Raw genomic sequence first — 26,688 nt, 5'->3', positions numbered from 1 at the left:
TTTTCATATGGAAGCTTTGATCGTAACTATTAATCCTTTCCGGACGGGAGCACTACCTGGCTGGTGCTGCTAACGGCCATTGGCCGACGCAGCCACACCCGTTTTTCGAACGTACAGCACTGGCGCGGAACGCTCGAAGCCGCCAAGGTGTTAATCACCGACTGATATATATATATATTTCGTAGAGTTCAATGCGAGCGCAGCAAAGAGCACAGCCACGCCACGCCACGCCACACTGGAAGATCAAGTAAAGCCACAGACTCCGTGCTCAGTTGTTAGTGCATTTATTCGTGAGGAATAAACAGCCCACCAGTCGCCATGACGCGTTTCGCCTCAGCCGAGGCTTGATCACATGTATATATAATCTCTCTCTACATGAGGGGCTGGGACGTCTAAAAGGGACTCGAAGTATGGGGACCGCAATTAATTCCACGGACATTCACCTGGATTTATCACACCCTCCCTGGTTTCCAAATTGAATTGGACACACAGCTTCCCCCCGAGTTTTCACGCTCCCTTCAAGGTGAAGTCTGGGACCTGTAGTGAACTACAAGAACTACAGCGGGCGTGTCAGTATGTTAACGTGGGGGTGACCAGCTCAACCAATGGGAGCACATCACTGCATGTGAAGGTGTAGGTGGAGCAGAGCTGGGATACTAATGGCATCTGAGGAAGGCAACCCGATACGCCGAAATGCATCATGCCTGTGGTTCCATTAAAGGCTTCTGAGAAATTCCCGATGTGGCCTCCTATTTCTTCTTAAAACTGAGTGGATATATATATATATATATATATATATAGATATAGATATAGATATAGATATAGATATATATATATAGACTAGCAGCCCGCCCCAGCGTTGCCCGGGTAGAAGGGGGCTGGGGGCTGCATTTTTTGGCCGGGGCAGAAGGGGGCTGGGGGGGGGGGGGGGGGGGGGGGGAACACCCATCACAACGCATGCGTTACATCGCATCCGTTTACATCGCAAGCGTTACAACGCAAGGGACGTTCCGACGCAGGCCATTACTACGCTGCCCCTTACATCGCACAGGCTTTTACAACGCATGCTTTTAAAACGCATGTGCTGTAATTGTTCGGGTCGGGGTTATTAGAAGAGACCGCATGTGCTGTAATTATTTAAATCTGCATTGGCAGAGCGCTCTGCTCACCTACATCTGATGTGCACTATTCACAGATGTCCCAAAATGATGCGTTGACAAGGCTCTCACCAGGCACCTCTGCATTGACTCGCCCCATGCAGTGCCCTTCCTATGCGGCTGCATTCACTCACCAAACGCTTCTACTGTAGCCTTCATTGCCTGATGGACTCACATCATAAAGACCTTCACGACACACTTACAATTGAGTTAGCTTAACTCACTTCACAGCAAGTCCGTGTTCTTAAGAGGGGGGGGGGGGCTTGGTAACATATCTGAAGCAGAGAATTGCTTAGCTGGCAAGTATCATTCTGGTGCTGGCAACATGGGTAACACCAGTTTTATTATAATATCTATAGAAGAGTGCCTGATGAATTCACTTTCGATGCGCTACACATATGAGTCATTGCAGCAGAGAGGTTCTTGCATAAGGCTAGATGTATTGAATGCGTGATTAAAGCACGCGATGTATCAACATAACATCCATCAGGGAGGACTAACTGCAGGACTTGGCACCATGGTCGAAACCAAGATACCTCCTGAGCATGTTGTGTGGATCCAATAAATGCATCTGCGTGTGGAACTTAAGGCAGAGTTTGAACCCTGATGCTTTCAGAGAAGACATCTGACCAGTGACAGTTTAAGCAGAGGAAAGATTTGAAGGTGAAGTACGGAGAAGGCGCTCCGGAATGTGTTGATTACGCACGGAAGAAAAGGAACTGAGGCCAATATGCATGCTGGTGTCTGATATACACTGGTGTTATCATGTCTGGCAGTTAGGATCATGGCTGAAGCTGCACGACACCACCTGGCAGCACTTGAGAGCCCCTAATGGGGAAGTACGGTTCCAGCTGAGAAAACCGTTTCGAGCCTCACGTCCTGTGATTCAACTATGAAAATGCTGCAATGTAACTGCTGCTTATGTAGAGCGCATGAAAAGCAGGGACAGGTTGTACTATTGATGGTGCAATTAGTCATCTCTTACCGTAATTGTCGCCCTTAATGAATGCAGCGCCTAGTGTCTTGTAAAGCGGGGAATGCAGTGATGTATGATTCTGGGGCCCTCCTATGTCTGTCCGAAGATTCATAGGGCCGGGGTAACTAAATTAATGCAGCACCTGGTGCTTGTAAAGCAGGCGCGCGCGCGGGTGATGTGGGGGCCGATTTTGCTGAAGGAAGTCTGTCAGTGAATAGTGCCGGAGGAATGTAAGGGTTGCACACTCTGTTTGTGCCCTATGGAGCCAGGGGTCCCCGGTTCAAATCTCGCAACATCCTGAGAATCCGGGCAAATTAGTTAACCTCCTCGTGCCCATGTACAGCGTCTGGATGCCCTTACCGAGGATACGCGGAGCTGTATGCAGCTTCAAATTAAACAGCTCAGGTACATGCAGCCGTTACCTAATTAAAAATATACAAGAATTGGGGTGAATAGAAAGGAAATAATTATCGTCGTTGGGAGAGGGGGGGGGGGGCAGGGGTTAGAGGCGGGATCACGTATTAGGTCAACCAAAAGTGCAAAAACTGTGGTAGGACACAAGAACGCATCGTCATGACGTGCGATTTCATCGTCTGCGATGTTAGGTACTTGCAAATAGGAAGCAACGCAGTTGCGTTGCAACTACGTGCGATGTAAAACATGACGATGTTTTGGCCTTTGCGAAGTATTCAATGCTGGTTAATGCACGCGATGCAATGGTGTGCGATATATCAACATACATCCGGCTGGGGGCAGCGTGTGGTGGAGCGAGCAGAGGTAAGTGCGATGTACCTCACGACCCCCGCAGCCCCGACCCCCTGCGCTGGCAGATTGCTCCTCCACCCTGCTCCACTCCGTTCTCGGCCGCCCTCAGCCCTCAGCCGGTCAGCTCAGCTCCACTCCCCTACGCTCGAAGTGCAGCAGCTGACGGGACTCCTCCTTCTCCTTCTTGCCGTCAGAACACGGACACGGACCACCTCCCGCCCCCGCCCCCGCCCCGACCTCCATGCCAGCGCTACGTTGCGGCCGGCGCTTTTTTCAGGGGACTACTTTGTTTTTAAAGTTAATTTTTTTAATTTACGTTTTATTTTTATTTTATGTAGCTTATGTCCATCTACACACCCTGACATTTTCAAAGATGTATCGGGTGTGTAGATTGGCGCTGTGGTTCCCGAGTTTACCTGGCTTAAAGGTGAGAGTTCTCTCTTTATAATAGTAGTATAGATATATATATATATAGATATATAGATATATAGATATATAGATATATATATATATATACATACAATCATAATCAGGAAAGTCCTTCCAGAGAAACCTGTAATTACATACAAGCGCAGTCAATCTCTGGCGGACCATCTTGTCCATAGTCACTTTGTGTCCAAAAAGAAAAAATCTGTACAAATCTCAAAATCCAAAGGATTTTTTCCTTGTTGAGCCTGCAAAACTAGTAAAGTAACAAAAACGTACCCAGGAAGAACCGATGAAAATGAACCTGAAAAAAACATCAAAAAATTACTCAATTGTAATTCTGAGTACACTATCTACTGCCTCCTCTGTCCGTGTGGGAAACGCTATATAGGCAGTACAATCAAGCCTACCAAGATGCGAATCCTCGAACACATGCGGGCAATTGCGAACAAAGATAAGTCGTACCCTGTGGCACGACACTTCGCAGAATTCCACAAAAGCGACAGCGACCTGCTTAGCTTTTATTGTATCGATCAAGTGGAACGTACTGAAAGGGGTGGTGATAGAGAAAGATTACTTCGTACTCTTGAGTCAAAATATATCATCGGTCTAAAGACAACAGTCCCCTGGGGACTTAATAATAATGAAGAAATGTGGGTACATTTGTAGATGCAATTGGGTCCTAAACAACATTTGGTAGCACCCCATCCCACATGCAGGCACCAGTTTCCAAAGTATTCATCTGAGCCATGCCCGACTATTCTTTATGACTGTGATTGCCCATTCAGGGCTTAATTAAGCTGTTCAAATTAATAGCTTTACTTTGCCCATCCAGGGCGGAAGTGTTTTATCATAAAGCCTAGGTTACGGCGTAGAAATGGACATATGTTTATAAAATATACTGTGGTGAATACCGTAGCCTAGAAATAAGAATAATGCTCGAAAAATATCTCTCAGTATGCACGCATTTGGTTATAAAAGAGTAACTTGTTGCTTAAATGGTTTTAACATGCACTAGAGCACTTTATTATACATGACGCCTTGTTGATAAAATGAATTGGTCTGCGTATTTGCACACTAAAAGATGGCCGCTGTTATACTTTTTCTATAACAATGAGAACCGTCATTTATGTTGATGATGTGAATTGGAAATGTGGCTTTAAATGGCGCTCTGTAGTTTTGCACAGGTGAACACTGACGAAGCCTTCTGGCGAAACGCGTCTGTTGTGGGGGTAAGGGCTCGAATTAAAAATTCATAATCAATGGTATCGTGTGCTGGTCCTCTTTCTAGCCGAATCGGAGTGGATTGTTTGGAATATATGTTTGTATATATATGTATGTATGTATGTTTGTATATGTATGTATGTATATATATAATATATATATATAATATTTCTTAGATTCCTCTCGTCTCCACGTTTTCAGACAGACGTCACGGCACCACAGCAGTAGGTAAATTAAATTATTTTCTTATTTCAATCACCATGTGCGATTGCAAAAACGGACGGCCTACACGTTTCGACTACATTTAGTCTTCAACTGGACCATAGAGTCCTCTGTGTCTAGAATGTTTATGAAGTGCTATGTGCTTGTACCTCATTGGTTTCCATACCATTTAAAAACTGCTAGACTACAAACCTTAAATATATTTCATATATATATATCTCCATGGCGCTTCTAATTCCGGTGAGTTATTCTCGGCAGAAATGCAAATAAACTTCCTCACATGGAGCACAGGTGAATAACACACTCCAACTCTTCTTTATTTCATAAGCAAGGCAATTCCCAGGTCACCAAAGAACCGACACGTTTCGTTATCTCCTGATAACTTGCTCACGGTTACACACGTTTTTCGAACGTTCAGCACTGGCGCGGAACGCTCGAAGCAAGGTGTTATTTACCGACTGGCAAATATACATAAATAAATACATAAATACATAAATATATATATATATATATATATATATATATATATATATATATATATATATATATATTCGAAGCTCCGCAACTCGGCAGCCGGCAGCAGAAAGCAACAAGACGGCACTCGTAGCAGATGTTAAACCACATACGGTTTATTTTGCACAAAGAAAAATTGTTGTAACAGACGCGTTTCTGCACTTGCCTTCGTCAGTGACTCCTTCTAGTAGACATATGTTTAACCATTGTACATTAATGTTTGTATGTGCTACTCTGGGAAACACTGATAACATTGATTCCAAACAGTGCCCAGATCGCTCACTTTCTTTGCTTGAAGTGCCTTTCCTTTCTACTACCTTTCTTCTTATTTGCGCTTACTTTTTCAGTAGGGTACAGGACTGTGCCTCACTGCAATAACATTTTTGTTGCCAAATGTATCTAAACTTTTAACACTTGATCTGATTAATAAATTTCCTGTCCGGCTGGACAAGGAACAACATATAGCAGCCTATTGTGGTCTATATAGTATCAATGTGTGATTTTGCTTAGCTTAGGACCTTTGTTTTCCTTAACTTAACTGATACTCACGGTCCCTAGCTACCAATTGGGTCCCCCTTGTTTACTTAACCCCTTCCAAGCTCATGACGAGCTCAGCTCGTCATGAGGTAGCCTGGAGCTGTGCTCATGACGAGCTGAGCTCGTCATGACACCAGCAAAATGGCAATTTCCAGCACAGGAGGGGAATTGCCTTAGCAGCCATAGTGCTAAAAAAACAGACCAGGAGTCCGACATGGTTTAAACTGCTCTGGGGACCAAAATGTCAAAAGGGACAAATTAGTAATTCATAGCAACGTGGCTGATGCCCAATGGAGTTGTTAGACAACTAATGAGGATTTTTGGCCCTGGTTTCCCCCTCGACCGTCACCTACCCAGCCGGACATTGGACACAGTTCTTCCTCTTCTCCCTGCTATGGCTCCTTCCTCCCCTCCTTTCCTATAAATTCTCTCAACCTCCCTGTTGGTTTACTGTACATTATTACGTTATTGCAACTAATGTAATTTGTCACGCATTGTTCCACTGTTGTAGCGCTCTGATACCTACGGGTCTATCCAGCGCTTTATTATAATTTTGATGTACCTTCTAATGCAACGTTCCCCTGGTTACGCGCTCTGATACCTCCCGGTCTAGATAGCGCTATATAACCGTCGCAAATCAAATAAACTAAACTGTTTTTTCCTGAACTCTGAGACCTGAGCAACATGGCTGATGACCGGTGGAGCTGCTTGACAACTAATGAGGAGATTGGCCCTGGTTTCCCCCTTGACCGTCACCTACCCAGCCAGACATTGGGCATAGTACCTCCTCGTCTCCCCGCTATTACTCCTTCCTCCCCTCCCTCTTGCGAATTATTGAAACATTGTTTATGTGCACTATGTACCTTACTATGCTCTTGTATCTGATGTAACTTGTAATGCAACAATCCTAAATGTAAAGAGCTCTGATAACCTCTTGGGTCATGTTCGCGCTATATAAAACTTTATGAATAAATAAAAAATAGGTCTGGACACTTGCTAGGTTTGTTTCCCCTTCAGTTGCTAGGATTTGCATGGTTCTCTTTTGCATTGCTTGGTGGCTTATATATTCTGTAAGCTGTCAATCAGCTTTTCTGCCTTAGTTGACATTTGTGAACTGTGGTTACCAAAGGATTTTCGATGCCACTCCCTCTTGCTGCGGGGCTCAAATAAGTGAAAAGTTGTAGTGCTGCCGCTAATTCGCCTGTTCTCACGTTTTTCCACACACAGCTTTAGTAATGCTGCAAGATTGGTCTGTCAGACTGCATCAAAAAAAAAACGTTTGCACCGAAGTTTCTGCAGTGATTTCTTTGGCCTACTGTCCTGTTTGCTGTTGCATCTGTTCTTGTTCATGTTGCTGATGTAAAGACAGACCTCCGTAGTAAAAAAAACACTGGTAAAGCGTCTGTGAGGCCATTTCTCTGGGTCCTGGGCGGCCGTTGGTTCCCTTGAGCCATCTCTCCCTGGGCTTCTCTTTTACCACTTTTGTCCCATGACCTTAACCGCTTCGCCGCGGCGGCTTTTCCCGCTGTGCGCGGCAATTTCAAAATTACCGCGTTACGTGACGAGCTGGCCTTGTCATCCGCGCAGGACAGGTAAGCGCGATGACGAGCCCAGCTCGTCAATAGCCTCGAAGGGGTTAAACACTATTTCACTGCCATTCGGTAACAAAATTACTGCTCCTGTTGACTTGACTTTACAGAGGTAGCAAGGCCAGGACGTTCTGGTTTTCTCCAGAAGGTGGAATTATGTTTGGAATTCAGTATTTCTTCTTTTTAATAGCATGTCTTCATTGTGAGGCTTTAGTGTGTTTCAGAGAGAACACAGTGCATATACAGAAGAAGTAATAACAAGCATTGGCATAGCCAATAGGTCTCGCTTTCGGGACCTTAGAAGTATTTAGGTATGCAGTACAATATCCTTGGTGCAACAACATCGACTGTTGCATGGCTTAACACTTAGAAGGTCCCAAAGGCAAGACCTATTGGCTATGCCAATGCTTGTTTTACCAATGTGTTTTGTTTTGGAGTCGAGTGGATATATGTGGTGTGGAGTGGAAATTTGTGACTTGGATTGAAATTATTAGGTGTGGAAGTGTGTGGTGAAATTGTGTTTTGATTGTGCTTAAGTGATGCTGAGCTGACAAATTGCTACTGTTAGACCTAGGGAACCTAGTCTACATAGGGTAGCCTGGCACAGTGGACAAAGCTAAACCCCGAGGCTTTTGTGTAGTGCTTACAATCCAACTCACAATAACCCAGCGACTTACCATTAAAAATAAAAGACGCCACACCAGTTTAGAAAAATACCAGTAGCTTTTATAAAAGTTCTGTTTGTTCCTTTCCAGTCAAATTAGTGTATACATTTAGTTCAAAAGAAGTTTCCACATTCAATTAGCAATATTCATCAACTTTCTCAATTCAGTCGAGATTAATTCTGGTTACATTTCATTTGAGATTAACCACCATCAATATCAACAGTATTGCTTGTCAACTTAAATAGTGCAGAATGGGTAGGTCACTGTACAAGATTAATGCACCACATTATATAACCTGACATGTACGTTACCCATCCAAACTCAGGGTCCAAATTAGCTTGAGCTCAGGGCTCCACAGAGTTCTACCCCCAGCAGCGTTCCTGGCAATGGTCACAGCCAGCTATACGGCCAAAAGAAGACAGGCAAATTAATTATACTTTCTTATTGCTACTTTTATGCTCTACTTCTATTGGGGACGTTCTGGCTCTTAAAGGTCATTTACTGCCCTGAGGAGTCAATAGTACAATGATCTCTGGCTGTTACTTTCACCCTGTAGTCCGGTTCTTAGCACTCGTGCCCAGGGTTCGTTTACTCTGGGCACTTTTTCCCTTCTCACACCCTCAATACCTCAGTGGTTTCACAAGTGGGTTAAATCAGGACTCTAAAGGTTATTGTCCCGAAGCCGGGATGTCTATTTGCAGTTATTCTTTAGTCCGGCGAGTCAGTGTTCACAGTTCACTCGCTGTGCCGCCTCCCGCTTCCCCACAGATTTCCCAGCTTACTTCGAACTGAAGGGACAACTCGGCTGGAGTTGCCTACGCGCTCCGGTTACCCGTTCAAACGCCGACGATGAGAGGACTCAGCTGGAGTTCGCATCGGTTGGTTCTGTCAGTTCGTGTTGCTCCTCCGGCGGGACCGTAGCGGCGCTTGTTCCTCCTTCCGCGATCCCTCCGACACAGGCTCCGCCTCTTCCGACCAGCCTCCTTCGCTTCGGGCGCACCTCCTCCGGCGCCGCAGGGGTCTTCCTGGTTCCGGACGCCGCCTCTCTCGCAGCGTCACCGCGGATCTCCTCCTCCTGTCAGCCGGCCTCTGCTGAGCTCCGCCTCCACCACAGCGGTCGGGTTTGGACCCAGGGCTGACAGCTGATGTCTCGCACACAACGTCACTCCCGCAGAGGGGATACTCACTCCCACAGCAAAGCGGTGAGAAGTTCCAGTTCTCTTAAGTTGGCAACCACCTTTTGAAGTGTAACTCTCACTTTCTGGCAGTCTCTAGGGCAGTTTCACGCTCCAGCACCTTGGTGAGGTAGAGTTATTGGACCTGCTTAAAAGTTAGTTATGGGTCCCTCAGGTCAGAGTGTAGTCCAATCAAGAGGGTCAGCATCAGTATAGGGCGATAGCCGGCCCACAGGACGATCTTTCCCTATTGAAGCGCTGTCCTCCTCATTTAGTTGCCTCCCTCCTATCCTTGACCACTACACTCTCCTCTGGTCAGTGTGTACTACAAAATGGCCGCCCTGGACTTGGCCTTTTATAGGCTAGCCCCTGACTACTAGAACATGCCAGAGGGTTCCAGAACTTTCCTCACTTGGTCCAATGGGTCAGCCTCCCGAAGTAAACCATTATGGCAGTTGCTGGCCACCATTTTAGGTCCTTTGGTTTCCCTCAATTTCCAGGAGGTAGGCTAGGCCTCAAAAAGAGAAAATGGAGGAATAGCGTCAAGGAACACCTAGCCCCCAGACAACACTAGCAAAATCCAGGTGGACATAAAAAAAAAGAATAATAACACTCAGAGGCCACAGGGGACAAAATAAATCATAATTGTGAGGGGACCCTCAGAAGCAGACAGGTCTAACAGCTACTAATTATTTTAACATGGAGATTGGTATTTACTCTTCTTTCTCTAACTGTGAAGGGAGAGCATTTTGTAAAGTGACTATTGTGACAAACTTGCTCGGGTAGAGATAGTGTAAAAGGAAAGGTTGTAAGATGTCATTTTTTCTAACACACCAAAATGTAAATACCTGTAAATGAACTGTACAAATTTCATATATATTACAAGTAGTTAGGAAAGCTGAAATCACATTTTTTTTAAAAATTTTAATTTTGAACAAATGAATTAACCGATTTTAAGATGTTCAAAACAAATCCAGGCACTTTACTTGGTGCTGTGCAAACGATAAATATTTGTGAAGCAGGGTTCCCATACATTATTGTTTCTGTGCTGTATAGTTTTATCAGTAAAGCTGCTGGACTGTGCGAATTTAGTGGCCATTTCAAAGGATTATGTGCAATCTATAGTGTGTGCTTTCCCACCATTCTTTAGTAATGTGTGAGAGACAGAGTGCTCTAAAGTGCACCGCCAGCTATATACCACACCCTTACCCCTCTCCTGCTGAAGGGGCATAATTTATGTTACACTTGTCCTTAGTGTGACACTACAGTTTTCATAATTCCTATGACTTCTGGTCTGGGATAGAACATTGATGGGAGCATCCCACTCTGAAAATTGTTCCAGCGCTACCGCGTGGAAGTGCAAAGCTCTACGGCCAAACAATTAAGCTGAAATGCGCTCTTCCGTACCTCGTTTGGCAGATACCGATTTTAAAAGGTGCATTAAAGGATGGAAAAATGTAATGGCTGGGGTGCCTGCCCATCTCTTTTGAACAAGCATTTCTTATGGCCAAGGACCGAGCTAGAGCCAAACTTTCGGCCCAAACAAAGGTTCAATCTTTCTTCACACACGCCCTACGTGTCAGACTATGTATTTGTGTGTTACACTAGAAAGTCTCTTTTGAATCCATTGGGTGTGGTGTAGAGTTTTCTGTTCGTATCCAATGTTAGACACCTGTACGCAAGGGTAATATTTAATTATACAGACAGTGGCACAGAATAGTGGACGATAAGGGTGTAATGCTGCACCAAGAAAGTCCCCATAAAGTAGGTCCATGTAGAGAACTTTGAGGCAACTGGAAAGCAAAAACGTTTGTCAAACACGCATGTACAAGAGAGGGTCCTGCATCCTCGTCAATTACTACTTCAAGTTACTGTAAACAGACATTCTTACTTCATGCAACACCATGTTACCAGGTAGCTTCTTGCCACGTTACCAGATAGCTTGATGTCGCAGAGTAGTCAGTGCTCCAGTTCTAGGCTTTTCTTTTACAACTCACAACCCGCTAATTTCAGGAGAATTCGCGAAACAGGGAAAAATTAAGTGCCCCAAGACTACGAAACCCAGAATCCGTTTTGGTGCTAAATTGAGCCACATGAGTTTATCCCTGCAGCCTAGGTGTTAAGGAGTCTTTTAGCAACCTTAGCAAAGGTGAGGTTAAAAATGAAAGAATTAAGCGCCCAATGGCGGCCATGTTAGGTGAGGACAAACAAAACGATTTGTCCTAAACCCAAATTCCCCTTGCCCAAGGCGGGCAGACCGTGAACCCAAACTAATTACATAACAGAAGCACTATTAACGTTACACTGGGTTTGCGATTACCCTACAATACTAATAGGATCCTAAAAAAGACTGGTGCACAGTGACAACCTGTTGGTCTGGGATCTGGTCTTCGCCACTCGTCTGGTGTCAGCATTGTTAGTAGAGCTGCAGAACCGAGACCCTGCTTCCTACTGAGCAGGGAGGGAGACCTGGAATGGACAGGGCTAAAAAGTGACGACCCAACTGTTGCCTAGAAACCGCGTTTGAGGTTGTACAGAAGCTTTTGACCCTAAAGCGTATACAGATCAGAGGACTGAGAGCACCTTGCAGCCGTTTTAGCCCTATTGGATGCATTAACGAGAAGGAAGTGCTGTAGCGACAGGCTTACAGGCACAGTGACATTTTGAAACAGTTTTCATTCTATTTATTCAATGGTGTCAATTAATACTAGAGATGAATAAATGCTTCCCATGCATACACGTCATAACCGGGTACGTGCTCCCAGTCATTGTTTAGCTGCATTAAGAATGCCTTTACTAAACAAGCATTTGCCCCGCGGCCATGAAAGTGACGCGGCTGCGAAAGTGAAAGTGATCGCGCGCTGTGGGAGAGAGAAAAGGGGAAAAGCACGCATGACCGAGAGCAGCACTAGAAAAGCAGACATTGAAAGAAGAACACAGAACAGGGGCAGGGAGCCGGAGAGAGAAAAGCATGCAGCGCAGGGGGAAAGCACGCATGACAGTGAAAGAAGAACACAGAACGGGGGCAGGGAGCAGAAGAGAGAAGCACGCAGCGCAGGTGGAAAGCACGCATGACCGCAAGCAGCACATGAAGGTGACAGCAACACGGGAAGCAGGGGAAAAGAACACATGGGCAAGTACAACACAGCGTGAAGGGAGGTGGGTGAGAAGTACACAGAACATGGGGGTGTGCATCCAGAGGGAGCACACAGGGAGCAGAAGGCGACGGGGAAGATGACTAAGTCAAGGGGGCATGCCGCGCGGCTGTGAAAGTGATGTGGCCGCACAGCCGTGAAAGTGAATGAGCCAGGACGACAGAGGAAAGCCAGATGGTGCCTCTGCTCGTAACTGTGTGTGCGTAACCGTATGCTTGAGGCCACACAAAAAGCTGTGGTAGGCTTTTTAAAGCCCACCCGCTAAATGTCTCGCCAGACAGCGCATGCGCTCGCTTAGGCGAGACCTGAAAACTGTTAACAATGTATGGGTCAAGTGGGACCTTGACATGTCGGTGGCAACAGTGGGCTCGAGATTTCAATTAATTTGGAATTCTGTTTCTTGGTTTAGATTGTTTGTGTTGTTTCAATCGGGTCCATCCTTCAGTTGTTTTCTAGTGTCTTGAAGGTTTGTGCTGTTCGAAGATCAGCAGAAGTGAGGTCCAGACGGAAACTGGACAGGAGAAGGCTCTTTTTTTACTCTTGTAATATTTTACATTTGAGTGTGCCAATGAGTTCTGTGAATATACTCCTCAGACCTCTATATACTCCTAAAATGTTGAGGAGTTAAGAAGGAATGTGGTGATTTAGATGGATGACTTTGTAGGTAAGACGTCCTGTTTTGAATTTGATACCTAAAGGGATGAGCAGTCTATGTAGTTCTTTGAGGATGAGCATAAGCTTTCGTGTGGAGAGCAGGAGTCTAGTTGTTCAGTGAAGCACTGCTTCAGTAAGTTCTTGATGGGGGTCAACTTGGATTTTGAAATCCCAGTTAGATCTGCTTCTTTAGAAATCAGGGTAATAAATCTAGTGGGACACAAATTAAATGCGAAGGCTCTAACATTTTCTTAGGGCCGAGATACAGCCCTGAGAGTTCTGTAGTGCTTACATGGGAAGACCAAAGAACACAAAAAGATTGGTATCTTTGAACATTGTTATCCCATGTGGGCAGTTCTGTGAATTCTCTCCTAAAAAGGAAAATCTTCAGTTCTCAGATCGCTAGGAAATTTTTTCTAGTAAGTAGACAGGGGGGACAAACATGTTAGATGTTACAGTACGTCACATATGCTGTCATAGGTCTTTCACTTGCCTTGGTTTCTAATTGGTTCTTTCTACGCCTGAGTGAATCTAAACCAGTTTAAGCGCAAGCTGCTCACTATGTGCCAAAACTGTGATAAAATAGTTTAAACGCTCAAAAATCCACCATTCAAAAATGAACCTGGATGCAATCGCAGTAAAATGATTTATTCTGTGTGCCAATTGTTTTGTTTTTCAAAGAAAATATAATCTCAGTTAACGGGGCTGCTGGGACTCAGTGACACGTGCTGTACAGAGTTAAGGGGGAAAGAGTTAGAGCTCCAACTGCATTCCAGAGTCTACTAGTGCAAAAAAGCAACTATTGGTGTTGGGATTACACCAAAACCATGGTATATTCACTCGGGGGAACACATTTTGGGTCTCTGTCGTATGGACAACCATTTACAGCCAAAATTCACAGGTGGGGAGCAGCCACGATATATCCCGCTATACCCAACGTTTTCCATGGACAGGTGGAAAATTGATACAGGACTCTTCTTTAAACACAGCAGTAGAAAGAGGCTGCAAACGTTTGAAAGCAGCGTGCTCGAAGGATGGGTGTTTAGTGGAATATATTCATGTAATTTTGTGGTCTCTGTAAATTTTGTAATGTATTTTACGTTTGTGATCCAATGACCGTCTTCAGAGCTTAAGTATCATTTTTAGTCACTTTGGATGTGGTTTGGTTCATCAGAGCTGAACTTGTGTTTGTTTCTGGCTCGCCCAGTCTAGTGTGAAGCCAGTGATTTTGATATGTCACATTGGCTATTTTCATTTAGCTCTTTTGTCCATTTCTGCCTCCTTTGTCTTTTGATATGGTTTGAGGCAGAGTGTACAGAAGTATTTCTATTCTCTGATGAACCTCTGAGTCATTCAACAATGTGACAATGCTTTGATCCGCTCAAGTAGAGCGTTGAAAGTGAACGCAGAGTGATGACCAACTGAGTGGGAGCGGGTCGTCTTAGCACTACTGTTCATCACTGTTCATCAGCAGAGCTTCGCTTCATGGGTTAATGATCTGTATTACCGACACTTTGCCGATGGCCTAAAGGGAGAGACTTGAGAAGAAGAAAAAATAAATCCCATTGCAACAGGTGAACACTTTCAGTGCGTGAAGTTGATGAGATTGAACGCAATAGGCTCAAAAGAGCATCATTTAGCCTTCAGTCAATTGCATTGGGTTAAAGGGCAAGGTGTTGTGACATGATTAACTTTTCTGAAGTAATTCATGCAGTGCAGCCCCACAGAGCAATTGGTGTGTCCTTCCCTCAACAAAGCTTTTCTCCAGAAACCTGTTTTCATAGTGGGGTATGTTAGGTTGCATCCGGTTGGGTAAGCTCTGAAAGGTGAATCTCTGAACCACCCGGTTCTTGTAAGGAGCTCGGGCGGGGTTGGTCTTTGAGATGTCATTTGGTTAATCCTTTACTGTACAACTGCATTTTCGTTGCTCCTTCCTTCTGCTGGTCTTGTTTAGTAAAAACTACCTGTGGAACTTCGTTGAGTGTTACTACATAGAGCATGGTATTTTGTTGTTGATATGTATGAGGCCTTATCTTGAGATTTTGGGAGCGCCCCGTTACAGGAAGCACCACACACAGAGGGAGAACGTAACAGATGGTCGTGTTTTTGAGTATTATTTTCCATACCAGAACATGCATCTCCCACCGAGTGCCAAACAGGCTATACCTGGGTAGGAATTTGGCACCTTGGCTGACAAAGCTCACATGCCAACTTGAAGATGTGTACTTTATGACGCAATGCCATGTATTGCACATCCACATTTGCAGAAGGACTGTGCACGATAGACGTTTAAACACTTGTTTTGCATTTCTAATGTTTGTGTGGTGAGAAAGAACCAGCTTTGATACGTGTTTGCATAGTTTCTGGAATTTTGAACCGAACTGACCTTTTCCATTCATTTTCAAGCACCAAGAAACCATTGGTAAAAGTGCGCTCTGCAAATAGTAATAACCTAACAAGCGCGGCAGCTATTCTTGTTGATCACAAAATCGTCATCTAAAATTTTCCTAGACTCTTAATGTTTTAATTATTAAATGATGTTTCTTAATTTTAGTTTTTTCTTTTTTTCCCCAGCCATTTATTAATTGTTGGAGAATTTGACCACGCAGAGTCGCCAAGATAGCCGGGCCAGGTAGAAAACGTCAAACCCCTAACCCAGACTCCATCACCGACCCCACTGAGCCGTTTGTGCCGATCAAACGGGTAAAAATGTCCAGCAGTGCAGGGTCCACTGGGCAGAGAAGAACCTCTCATGGGGTCGATGATGCATCGAACAAGAAGAAACTGAAAGACCGGGCTAATCTAGAGAGTAAAGAAGGAAAGAGGCTGTCCAGCGGTGATTCGAAGAGAGGTACGACTTGCGAGACATTTCACTGCTCCATATATAAATAGTTTCAAGCTTTGCTGGTCAGAGGTTACAGCCTAAAAAATATCTATGCTCTTTATTAAACCTCTTCTATTTCTATCCACTTCAGTGACGTGTCCCCCATATTTTCTCAGAAGTTCTTCTTTTGCTTGCATCGCAGCCTGTTGTCAGACTTGTGCAATGTATATTGATATATTCCCTTCAGACGTAAGTCTCTACTCCACACAGTTCTGTTTAATGCAATTTGTTATATCTGCTTTTTTTTTAATCAATCTTGTAGTGGTGCATTTTAGAGCAACCGGTAGGAGAAAGTGCCAGTTCTGGCAAAACTTGGAAAGTGGTTTCCCCCCCCCCCCAAATATTTTTATTGGAATTTTAAACATCTGATACATTTTGTTATACTTTCCATTACAACATCAACTTTGCTAGTCTATTGATAGCATTACAGAGCAAACCGAGATATGTGTAAAGATTCCTATATTTACCATTTCATATCCTTGACATTTTCCCCATACAAGGGTAGTGGTCTGCTATGTATTTGACAGCCTGCTTTGATCTCATCATGACAGGATCTCAACTTTTAGCTCTCTATTAGTTGTGGATTGTGGGTCATATCCCAGTAAGCTCTGTGACAGGAGCACTAAAGGAAGGAGGCGGTCTGAATGATTCGCAAAAGGTGGGTGTCGCACAATGTAGTAGTCCAGTTGAAAAATAAACTACAACTCAGAAAGAAAAAAGGGCAATGCGAACAAAAACTGTTTGAGGGCCATAATCTAAGTCCATAAACTAGTTTGCCTGGGTGGGCTGTTCATCAATGAGCATTGGAGTCTTAACTGTACCTCATAGTGTCTGAAGTATGAGTCCCCGAGTCTATGGGCAGGTAAGGAGCGACTGGTCTGACCCCTCAAATCAAGATCTAAATGAGGGCCCTAATCTGGGTAACTCTACGGAGCGACAGCCAGCGTCTCCCCGCCGCTCTCCCCATAGATCTCATCTCTGGTTTTAACTCCGGGATCATCAGAAGCTTCTTGGTCTGACTCCGAGGCATTTACCGACTGCTCCCAGCTCCCTAGGATTGCGTTCTGAGGCCTGCTAACAGGCATATTCCGGATCCCTCTGGCATCCTCCCTGCGGAGAGCCCACTCCTCCACTTCTGCCCTGGACTCAACGTTTTGTACCCATGTCTCAAGTCTGGGGCCTCTCACCGATTTCCAAGCCATTGCTATCTTTCGTTTGGCTAATGCTAGTGCCAGGTCCCGAAGCATAGTCCCTACTTTGCGCTTCTTGGGTCTAGGAATCCTTCCCAGTAGGTAGGCCTCTATTTGTCGTTCAATTGCGGGCCCCAGTGTGAGTTGTAGTTTGTCAAGGGCCTCATTCCAGAACACCGTAATGGTGGGGCAATTCGTGGTCATGTGGCAGAATTCACCATCAGATAGCCCACATTGTGGGTACCTCCGTGGTCCCCCTGTAAATCACCTGCAATCTATGGGGTGTAAGGTATGCCATATGGAAGAAATTTAATTGCGTATATTTAAGCCTCATATTGCCTGAAACCTGTTTTGGAAAGGTCATTATTTTGTTCCAGTTCCTAACTGCAATCTCTCGGCCTAAGACGGTCTCCCATCTAGTTTCAAGCCTTTCAGTTGTCCCCTCCCCATATCACCCCGGGAGCGTTAGAACCATGTAACCAAACTGGGCAGAATCCATTGTGAATAGCAGTGTAGCGTGGGGGGGGGGGGGGATCTGGGGGCGGTTTGAGGAGAGGAGAGGGCTCGTCTCATCCATTGTCCCCCAGTTCCATGAAGGTCAGCACTAAAGCCTCATAAGGCAGCACTGCTCTATGGGTAAGGTTTATTGCTCCAAGAATTCCTCAAATGATATCAACACGCCCATTGAAAAGCAGTCCCCCCACTGCCCGTAGTCTTCCCCTCACTCCAGTCCGTCAACTGGGTGGATGGAAAAAAACGACCGTACTCCCATGTGGGAGCACTAATAACTGCAGATTGGGCGCTGCAGTGGTGGGCTTTGGATCCGTATCTGGCTATGTCTCCAAGAATACAGCACTGCTCGCAGCAACGTGTTTAGATTCGGGATGTCCACATTCTGCCGCAGCATCGGGCTAGTGAAGCCCTGGTGAGGGGCCAGGTCCAGGGGATCACTCCTGGAATCATCCAGCTATCCACTGCAAATGTGCTGCCCAGTAGTACAGTTCAAAGTCCGGTGCCTCTATGCAACCCTTATCTGGTGGGCACTGCAGCACCTCAGAGGGCACCCTATGCCGTCCTCCATCCCAGATTAGCTCGCGAAGTAAGAAATCCACCTGCCTGAACCAAACGGCAGGTATTTGGATGGGTAGGTAGGTAGGTAGGTGGGTGTGTGTGTCTGTTCGTGTGTTCGTGTGTTCGTGTGTGTGTGCGTGCTCGTTCGTGTGAGTGTGTGTGTGTGTTCGTGTTCTCAAAGCTCCAAAGTTAACCCCGCAGGCAAGGCAGCACACTCCAGCAGCTTGTCACGAGCATATTCCTCACAGCAATTGTAAGGGTAAAAGCTACACTCCGTCTTTCTGTAATTACAGCCCTCGTGTCGCATAATGAAGCCTGACTCGTTTCTGGGCTAATGCCCTCATCAGAGGCTCGACAGGAGATTCATGGAGTGGACACGCCCACCTTGTTTTTAACCGCCCTCAAATGGGCTGCTTTCAGGTGAATAACCGCAAAGGCTTATGGGCCATGCAGTGTGTGTCCGCCACGATAATTTAACTGTATTAGGTGCCCTGGATGGGCCCCGAGGGGTGGGTGAGCCATCAATCCCCTGCTGCTGGTCCACATGGGTCTCGGGAGTCTCAGAGACTCGTGGCCCCCTATGACATGGGGTGGTGCGCGCCTTCATATATATATGTAAATATGTATAACTCTAATCACCATTTTGGAGATTGCAATTTGTGCCACGAGGGAAAGTCACATTGTAGGTCTTCCAGTGTATGATATAATTGGATAGCTAGGTACCTAAAAGAGTTGGGAGACCACCGAAGCCCCAGTGGAAAATTGTGCGGACAAGGTGTGTTCACAACACTGGAAACTTGTACATTTTAGTATGGTTGAGGTGTAACCCAGACACATGCCCAAACTCTTCTAGGCGGTCAGCTACCCTCTTGCTCTCCCAGTGCCATCTTCCAAATATAAGAGATTGCTTGTGTATAGCAAGATGATCTGTTCCTGCCAATCAACTGTATTTCCACTGCTCGCCCCTTCTCTTCAAAACAATTCTTTCTGCCAGTGGTTCTATGCCCACAGCAAAAAGCAAGGGGGACAGTAAGTATCCCTGTCTAGTCCCCCGAAAAATCTCATATGTGGTAGAGACCGTAAAGCCTATTCTAACCTTGGATGTCAGTTCAGTATAAAGTAGTGTCACCCATCGAATCCATCTCTCCCCGAGACCCATCTTTCGCATGACTTCGATTAGAAATTTCCATTGTATTGTATTAATAACATTCTCAAGGGCAACTGACCTGAGCATACAGTCTGCTAATCTTGAACAGCAGGGTGGTATATCACATGGTAGAGTCTTCGCAGGTTAAGTGAGATACTGCGGCTTGGTATGAAGCCATTTTGACTCTTTATGAAAGGGCACTTTCAATGTATTTCCCAACACCTTACTAAGGAACTTTAAGTCAATGTTAAGTGTGGATAAAGGGTGAAAGACAGTGGTGGGAGCTCCTGAAACGAAAGGAGGAGAATCATTAGGGCACTTCTGTTGGCCTCAGGCAAGCGGCCCAACCACAAGGACTTGGTATGTAGCGTGACTAGTTTTGGGGCTAATATGCCTACATAGGTCGAGTAAAACTCAGTCAGGAGACCATCAGGCCCTGGGGTTTTGCCTATAGTCGTCTCCTTAATGGCATTTCATATTTCTGAACTTGTGATCGGTCCCCTTAATGAGATTCCTGTCCCCGGAGCCACGTCCGAGAGGCGTATGCAGGTCAAAAAACATGCACTGCAGGGTTTCTGGGAGTTCCTCTGGGCGACTGTAGAGGTCCTCGTAATAGATTTGGAACTCATCCATTAATGTGCCTCGGTGAGCAGAGTTAAGGAAAATGTATCCTACACATTAGAGGTGGGTGAGCCAACAAATTATAGGGAAAGCAGAGCCAGAGCGTTTGGCTGAGCTCTTAAAAGCCCATGCACGAGCCGAGCCCTGTAAATATTTGGCACGTAAACTCTGCGATACACATCCTATAAAAACATTATAAAGGACAGCTAGAATGAGTATTTTCTCTAGCCTCACAAATGGGATATTCTCTAGAAGTCTTTAACACGATTTTCAAGGCCTGGGATTGTGCATCAAACAACTCTTTTGCCCCTTTTCCTGAACACCAGATGCTACCAGTTCACTTCCTGAATGGTTATGGAGACTTGCTCGCTAATGGATGGCCTGATGTTGGACATGTCAGGTGTGTTCTTGTGTGTCTTTTCACCCGCTCTGATACCAATCATAGATTGGGCTGCTAGAACATGCAGATGCCTCTGGTTTGAGTTTGCCAAGTCTGGTTCTCAGATGTGCTTTGTCAGGACACATGGGATGTATAATTGCATTTCCAGAAGAAAACCGATGTAAGGTACTTGGTGCCCAGTTCTGCGGGTGATTACCAAGGCATAAGTCTTTTCTTTTTTAGATATTAAATGTTTTTGCAGCTTCTAGGTGGTCCAGCACCAAGTGATGGTATGAAAACAGATGGATGAAATTCTGCCACTGGGCATTGTAGAACACCAGCCTAATCAATGTATGATGTATATTTGTCTCGTCACCTAGTCAAAACTTGTCCCGGTGGACATTTGTAAGATTTCTCATTGCCATTGGAAGCTACTGAAACAAGTGTAGGGATTTCTTCGCCACTGCCAAGGAGGCCGTTTAAACATCAGACCGGACTATAGCTTGTGTTTCCTCTGGCCAAAGACCTCCTGGTACCTGAACGTGGTCAGTTTAGTGAACAGAATATTTCAGCTATTTCCTTCTATGTAAAATTGAACTTCCAAGAAGTCTTCTTTGTTTGTGGTCATAACATTGGCCAGATGCTTAATTGGAGTAAAGTCAATGCCATTATGTTAAGTACTAGTTAAGTGATACATCTTTTTTACAGCAATTTTGGGATGATGGTTATGTTGAATGAAACTCTAAATAAAAGCACAGTTCTCTTTGATATTAGTGTACGTGTACAGAGTTCATGTTGGAACACTCTTGTTTTAAGAACCCGTGAAAGTTCTGAAAAGAATAAAATGCCGAAATAAATGGGTTATTAAGCATTAAAAATGCTCACATAAATGTAATGTGCATTTTGCAGTTTTTGAGATTACGTTCACAGAGCTAGAATGGGATAGGGTTGTTTCCATAGTCCTTGTTAATAAAGTAATCAATTGATGTACTGGGAATGTTGGAAGCGAGATGCTCTGCCATTTTAAGGTTGGGTGAACCCTGTTGACGGTGTCATGTGTTGTCTAAATTCCCTTTGTGACACTGTTAATATTTAGGAGAATCCCCGATTAGGGGTATGTTTGGCAGAAGTTGCTTGCAGTATCTTGCAGTATCTCCTTGTACGTGTTACAGAAGTTCTAGACTTATTACTGTGGGGTGGATTCAAAGAGGTGCTTTTAAAGATGCCATGCACACACTGTTGGTTGCGTTTAGATAATTCGAAGCTTCTAGTTAATACAGCTTGAGTTGGAGCAATTTTAAATCTGAATTTTTGTTCGCAAAAGGCACAATTTTACAGTGATGTAGAGGAAAATTTGATGTTTGTGACTCTTTATTCTTGGAGTCAAGTGAATATCATTGGCTGCATTTGCCAGGAACTCCAAGAGAACTCTTGTCCTATGATGGTGGAGTTCCTTTGGGCGGGCGGAGTCTCGAGGGCCTTGATTGTTGAGATGCCTGGGCTAGAATGAAGGGATCCGTGCTCAGCATTGCACCGTGGTGCTCATAAATGAAATCTAAGCCACGCAAGCAGTGACTGCCTTCACCATTTCTGTGAGATTTAGAGTAAACAGAAATGCTGCGGTAGTCAGAGCACAGAGGGCAGTTAGGGGATAACCGAAGCCAATTATACACCCATTCCTTCTTTGGGATAAATGGGTCCTATTTAAAAGGTCTACTTGAGTACTAAAGATGTGTGTTGTGTTTGCTGGTAAAGGCCGTCTCGTAATGTGGCTGTATTTTCCCTAAGTAGCATAAATACCCAGTGACCTCTGCAGCAGAGGTCACTGCAGTGCATCAAGTACACTGCTTGAAGCAAACACTGCTAACATAGATGAGAGATTGCACCTCCCCCCATTGGGCTGACTGCAAAATATCGTCCTGTAACTCAGACCTTTTACTCCAACACAGTTATTTTTAGTGGAAATATTTTGAGCTGTAGTTTCACTTTAACCAGGCATTAGAGGTATCTAAACATCACCTTCTTGAGTGAATCTGTGCAGTACATGACGGAAAAGCATCCATTTTGTGTACATTTTTGTTGGCAGTGCTTCCAACTATTCTGGCGTAAACATATACTTTTCCAAAAGCTTCAGAAAACAATAAAATGAAACTAGCCTATTTAGCATCCTCTAATAAGAGCCGCATTTTACAGTTTATTTATGCTTCTGTGTTTATATTGTGAAGTGAAGTTAATACTTATATAGCGCAAAAACTGTCACCCTACGGGTATCCTGGCGCTTAGAGTGAAGAAAGCCAATATAGCGGTGATGATAACTATCCGAGAGAAGAACTAATGTTTGCTCCTGGTGACTTTCACTTGATCTGCAGAGTGCTCTCCATCTGAGGAATTCATTGGTTCAGATCAGGACGTAGACGGTGAGTGCACATACACGACTGAGTGCTGACCTCTCCGATGATGTATAACCAAGACTAACTGTCTCATGAAATGCCTGGGTTACTTACCTGTAATTTGTATGGCTCAATCTCTTCCTTACACTTCCCAGTACTTACAGACTGACTAAATGTCTCCATTTACTTCAATGCAATCACCCTTTCCCACAGTTGTCATCCGTTTCTACGAAAAAAAATGGAAATCCTCCCAAAAATCCTATCCCTCCCGAAATCTCTTCCGGTAGGTAACATGCCCTTCACAAAAAGGCTGATGAAGTAAGTAGGGTGAGCGGGCGGAGAATCAAAAGTACTGGGACGAGTGAGAAAGTAATTAAGATTACTACTAAGTAATTCAGGTATTACTTTCTCTTCTCCTTCCTCGTCCCATTCCTTACTAAGTGAGGATTGACCAGGCTAAGAATCCTTCATCAGCTGATCACTTACAGTAGTAGTTGTAAACAAATAAACACACCTAGATTGCAGGAATTCAGAAAGAAAATATTTTCTTCTCATTTATTCCTCTTTTCTATGACTCTTTTCTCCTTTTTTTTCCTAAGTAGGATGCCCAACAGAAACAAAAATACCCATTTAGCCGCAGAAAAATTAAAGAAAGGAATAATCAAGCAAAATGGACTTCTGAATGAGCTCTGATCTGATTGCAAGTAGCTCAGGGTGATGAATCGACAATCTGTAATGAAAAGCAGAAGCGGAAGGGGAGGGGAGGTCCAGGTGGCAGTTCTCCAAATATCTGCGGTAGAAAGCCCTTCCCGCTCCGCCCATGGCGCTGCCTTTCCCATGGTGGAATGAGTCTTCTTCGCAATCTTTACCACAGTCCTGGTAGGCTAGGAAAATTATCATTTTTACCCATCACCCTAAGGTGGAAGTAGACGGTTTCTTACTTCTTTAAACTCGATCGAAATTAATGCAGAGACTGTCTTATTTTCCGTGTTCCGCTGATCTCTTCGGGTACATTCTACAGTACTCGAATCAGAGGAATCTGGTTGTAGAGCAGGAAGTATGACTACCTGATCCTTTTGGAAAACTGAAGGAATTTGGGATCCAGGGCACCCCGTTGCACCATTCCTGTTGTAGTTACAACATCAAATGAGAAATCGGAAACCTTCTCCAAAGGCTCAAAATTAGGTTTGTGCAAAAAAAGATCAGACCATAGGTAGAACCAAGAAAGGAAGAAACTCTTAACCCTTGGTCGTAACTAGTGCAAACCCCTAAACACTGTTGAAACTAGAGGCTGTATTGACGAGAGATCATTCTAAGGCAATCTAAAAGCCTTAACGCCCCTCTCCCTTCCCTTGTTTTTAGGGAAGCACCTCCTGTGCCTTTATACGGCCAAGTGACCTAATGGAGAGAGGTAAAAGGAAGTATTGTTGGATAGAAACAGTTCCATGTAGTGCCATGTGGGTAAGTCTTATTTGGAAAAGAGCTCCTAAACAGCCTCGTTTAAAATATGGGCCATAGCACCACAAGCATGAACATCAGCGGGCACTCATACAAGTTTCTCCATTCTGTTATGAAAAACATATGAGACTCTCTGCCCTGCGGTCAGCAAGCATAGCAGGACTGGGCCTGCCATTGTAAGGAACAACCGGGAGATGGAATTGAAGTCTCCTGGGCACTGGGCAAAGAGTGGGGAACAGAACTGCTTCCAAGAGTGAAGATCCCATTGGCCCTCCTGCACCATGGGACAACATTAAAGCAAAACCTAAATTCTCCGCAGGGTATAGTCGCGGGGAAGAAATGACCCAAACCACCATGTCTCAAATCCGAGAGGAACCCTTCCAACCTCAACAGGACTCGGAAGGAAAAGGGCACAAAAATGCAGCAGGAAGAGGTTTCGGCAGGGATGGGAATTATGGGAGGGGTTTACTCTTTTTGTAGTAGTAGACAACAGGTTTGGAAATGGGTGATTGTGTTGAAGTAATTGGAAATGTTTACTTAGTTAGGAATGGGGTAAGGAAGGAGTAGAGGAGGCAGTTTGTTTTTTAAATAAAATTATATCCTGAATCTGCATATGCAATTAAAATTTGGGCCGGCACTGTGAAAGAAAGACTGACGTGCATGTGGCACATTTATGTAAAACATCTTTGATAAATTGGAATGTGCTGTTCAGCATGAAAAATAAGTGTGGTGTTTGTGAGCATGGCCTTTGGAGACCTGGGATAAGTTCTCTGGCATAAAGTCACTTGAGCTGGCAGTTGTCTGTAAGTGGTCCAGTTCCTTTTTAGGTTTCGCCTGGGGTCCGCTGCGCAGACTAAGCTGTGACTAAGCTGTTGGCAATGTAAATTACAATGCCATTTATTGATCTTTTTTCTGTTTATCTGTTTATCTGTTTTCAAATCCAACACATAAATAAATTTTTTTTCATTTACAATGCCAATAGCTCTAACTTTTGCAAAGGCGAAACCGTTGCATTGTAAATGCTTGTTTGTTGCTGCATGAAGGATTGTCTTGTTTTTTAGCCCAAGCCTACCAGACAACGTTGTCTGGTGGAAAAATACCTCCTTTCGGTTTAGTCATAAATGGAGCGCAGACCGCTAGACCCTCCTCCGGATCGCCCCTCGGGACTCTGGTACTTGCAGTTCTTCAGTGGATCACCCAGGTGGGTGCAAGTCGGTACTTGTAGGGCTGATGAATCTCTAGACCCGATACATGTCCCGGGTTTTAGGATATCGCCCGAGACATGTCTCGGGTTTCGGGATGACTTCCTTCATCAGCAGAGAAAGATTGTTTAGGGGTGGAAGAGAAGGCCGCCACACAACAGTCAAAGGCCTCGATGCCAGAACCGGCACGCAGGTGCGTCTTCCAAGAGCCCGTCGGCCCAAAGCTCATGGGAGCCGTATTGTGTTTAGTCATAAATGGAGCGCACACCACTAGCCCCTCATCCGGATCGCCCCTCGGGACTCTGGTACTTGCAGTTCTTCAGTGGATCACCCAGGTGGGTGCAAGTTGGTACTTGTAGGACTGATGAATCTCTAGACCCGGTACATGTCCCGGGTTTTAGGATATCGCCCGAGACATGTCTCTGGTTTCGGGATGACTGCCCTCATCAGTAGAGAAAGATTGTTTAGGGGTGGAAGAGAAGGCCGCCACACAACAGTCAAAGACCTCGATGCCAAAACCTCCTGTCGGTTTACCAAGATCATTTAGTGGGCTAAAGCCCGCCCACTCCTTACCATTGGTTGGCATTATTCTCACTCATTTGCTTGCTTCTTATTTGATGGCATGCCTTGTTTTTCGAGTGTTTTTTTTCTCCCTTGGAACTTTTTTTACTTTTGTTCTTCCTCTGCTCACTTTTAGAGAACATATTATTTTCTTTATCATGCACTCCATGAAAGTACCTGTCATTTACAGCTCTCTCCTCGTTTGCCTCTCTGGCCCCTCTGCTAACCATCCCCTGCGCTCTCTGTTGCTCTCTTTCTTGTGTGCTTACCTCACATCCCATTCCCCTTGTGATGTTGCTTCATCCCTCCTGTGCTATCGGCTGTACAACCCCACCCCATGTTACTCTTGTTTGCCCCCACAATCCCTGCCTCTCCACACCCATGCTCCGAGTTGATCGCTTCCCCTTGCAAAACAACCCCGCCTGGCGCTCCAGCTACTTGTCTCGTTTGCTTTTCCCTGCCCTCACCCCTACCGCGATCAGATTTGGTTTCTTAGGTTCTTTCTCCCCTGCCAAACACCCCTTTCCCTTGTTTTAATGGCAGACACACTTAGTTGGGTTTGGGATGGAAACTAAAACCCTGCACACCTTACTAGCCAAGAGGATGTCTAGAGGGGTTGTGCGTCAGCCACAGAGATGTTTCTGTAGTCTAGGGGTTCGAAAACCTGAGTCCAGCTTTCTCCTTTCCCTGATGGGTAGTTAGGCTACAAGCTACTCTGTATTCACAT

General features: G+C 44.9%; 1 protein-coding gene across 10 annotated transcripts in view; it reads left to right on the top strand.

Moving 5' to 3' along the window:
- USP19 (ubiquitin specific peptidase 19) overlaps positions 1 to 26,688 on the top strand; it is a 471,392-nt gene that overhangs the window by 59,559 nt on the left and 385,145 nt on the right. For 5 of the 10 annotated variants that reach the window (XM_086939351.1, XM_086939350.1, XM_086939344.1 and 2 more), the window contains exons 2-3: positions 15,633 to 15,909; positions 22,720 to 22,767. In XM_086939351.1, the coding sequence (XP_086795477.1) occupies positions 15,768 to 15,909; positions 22,720 to 22,767 (190 nt within the window). In that variant the 5' untranslated portion in view covers positions 15,633 to 15,767. The remainder of the gene's footprint in view (positions 1 to 15,632; positions 15,910 to 22,719; positions 22,768 to 26,688) is intronic. The other 5 variants (XM_086939352.1, XM_086939349.1, XM_086939347.1 and 2 more) reach the window with 1 other exon arrangement.

The sequence above is a fragment of the Lissotriton vulgaris genome, chromosome 9 (genome assembly GCF_964263255.1).
Source record: "Lissotriton vulgaris chromosome 9, aLisVul1.2, whole genome shotgun sequence".
NCBI classification, from domain to species: Eukaryota; Metazoa; Chordata; class Amphibia; order Caudata; family Salamandridae; genus Lissotriton; species Lissotriton vulgaris.
The sequence above is the reverse complement of the archived record's forward strand: the minus strand, read 5'-3'. Positions and strand labels throughout refer to the sequence as shown.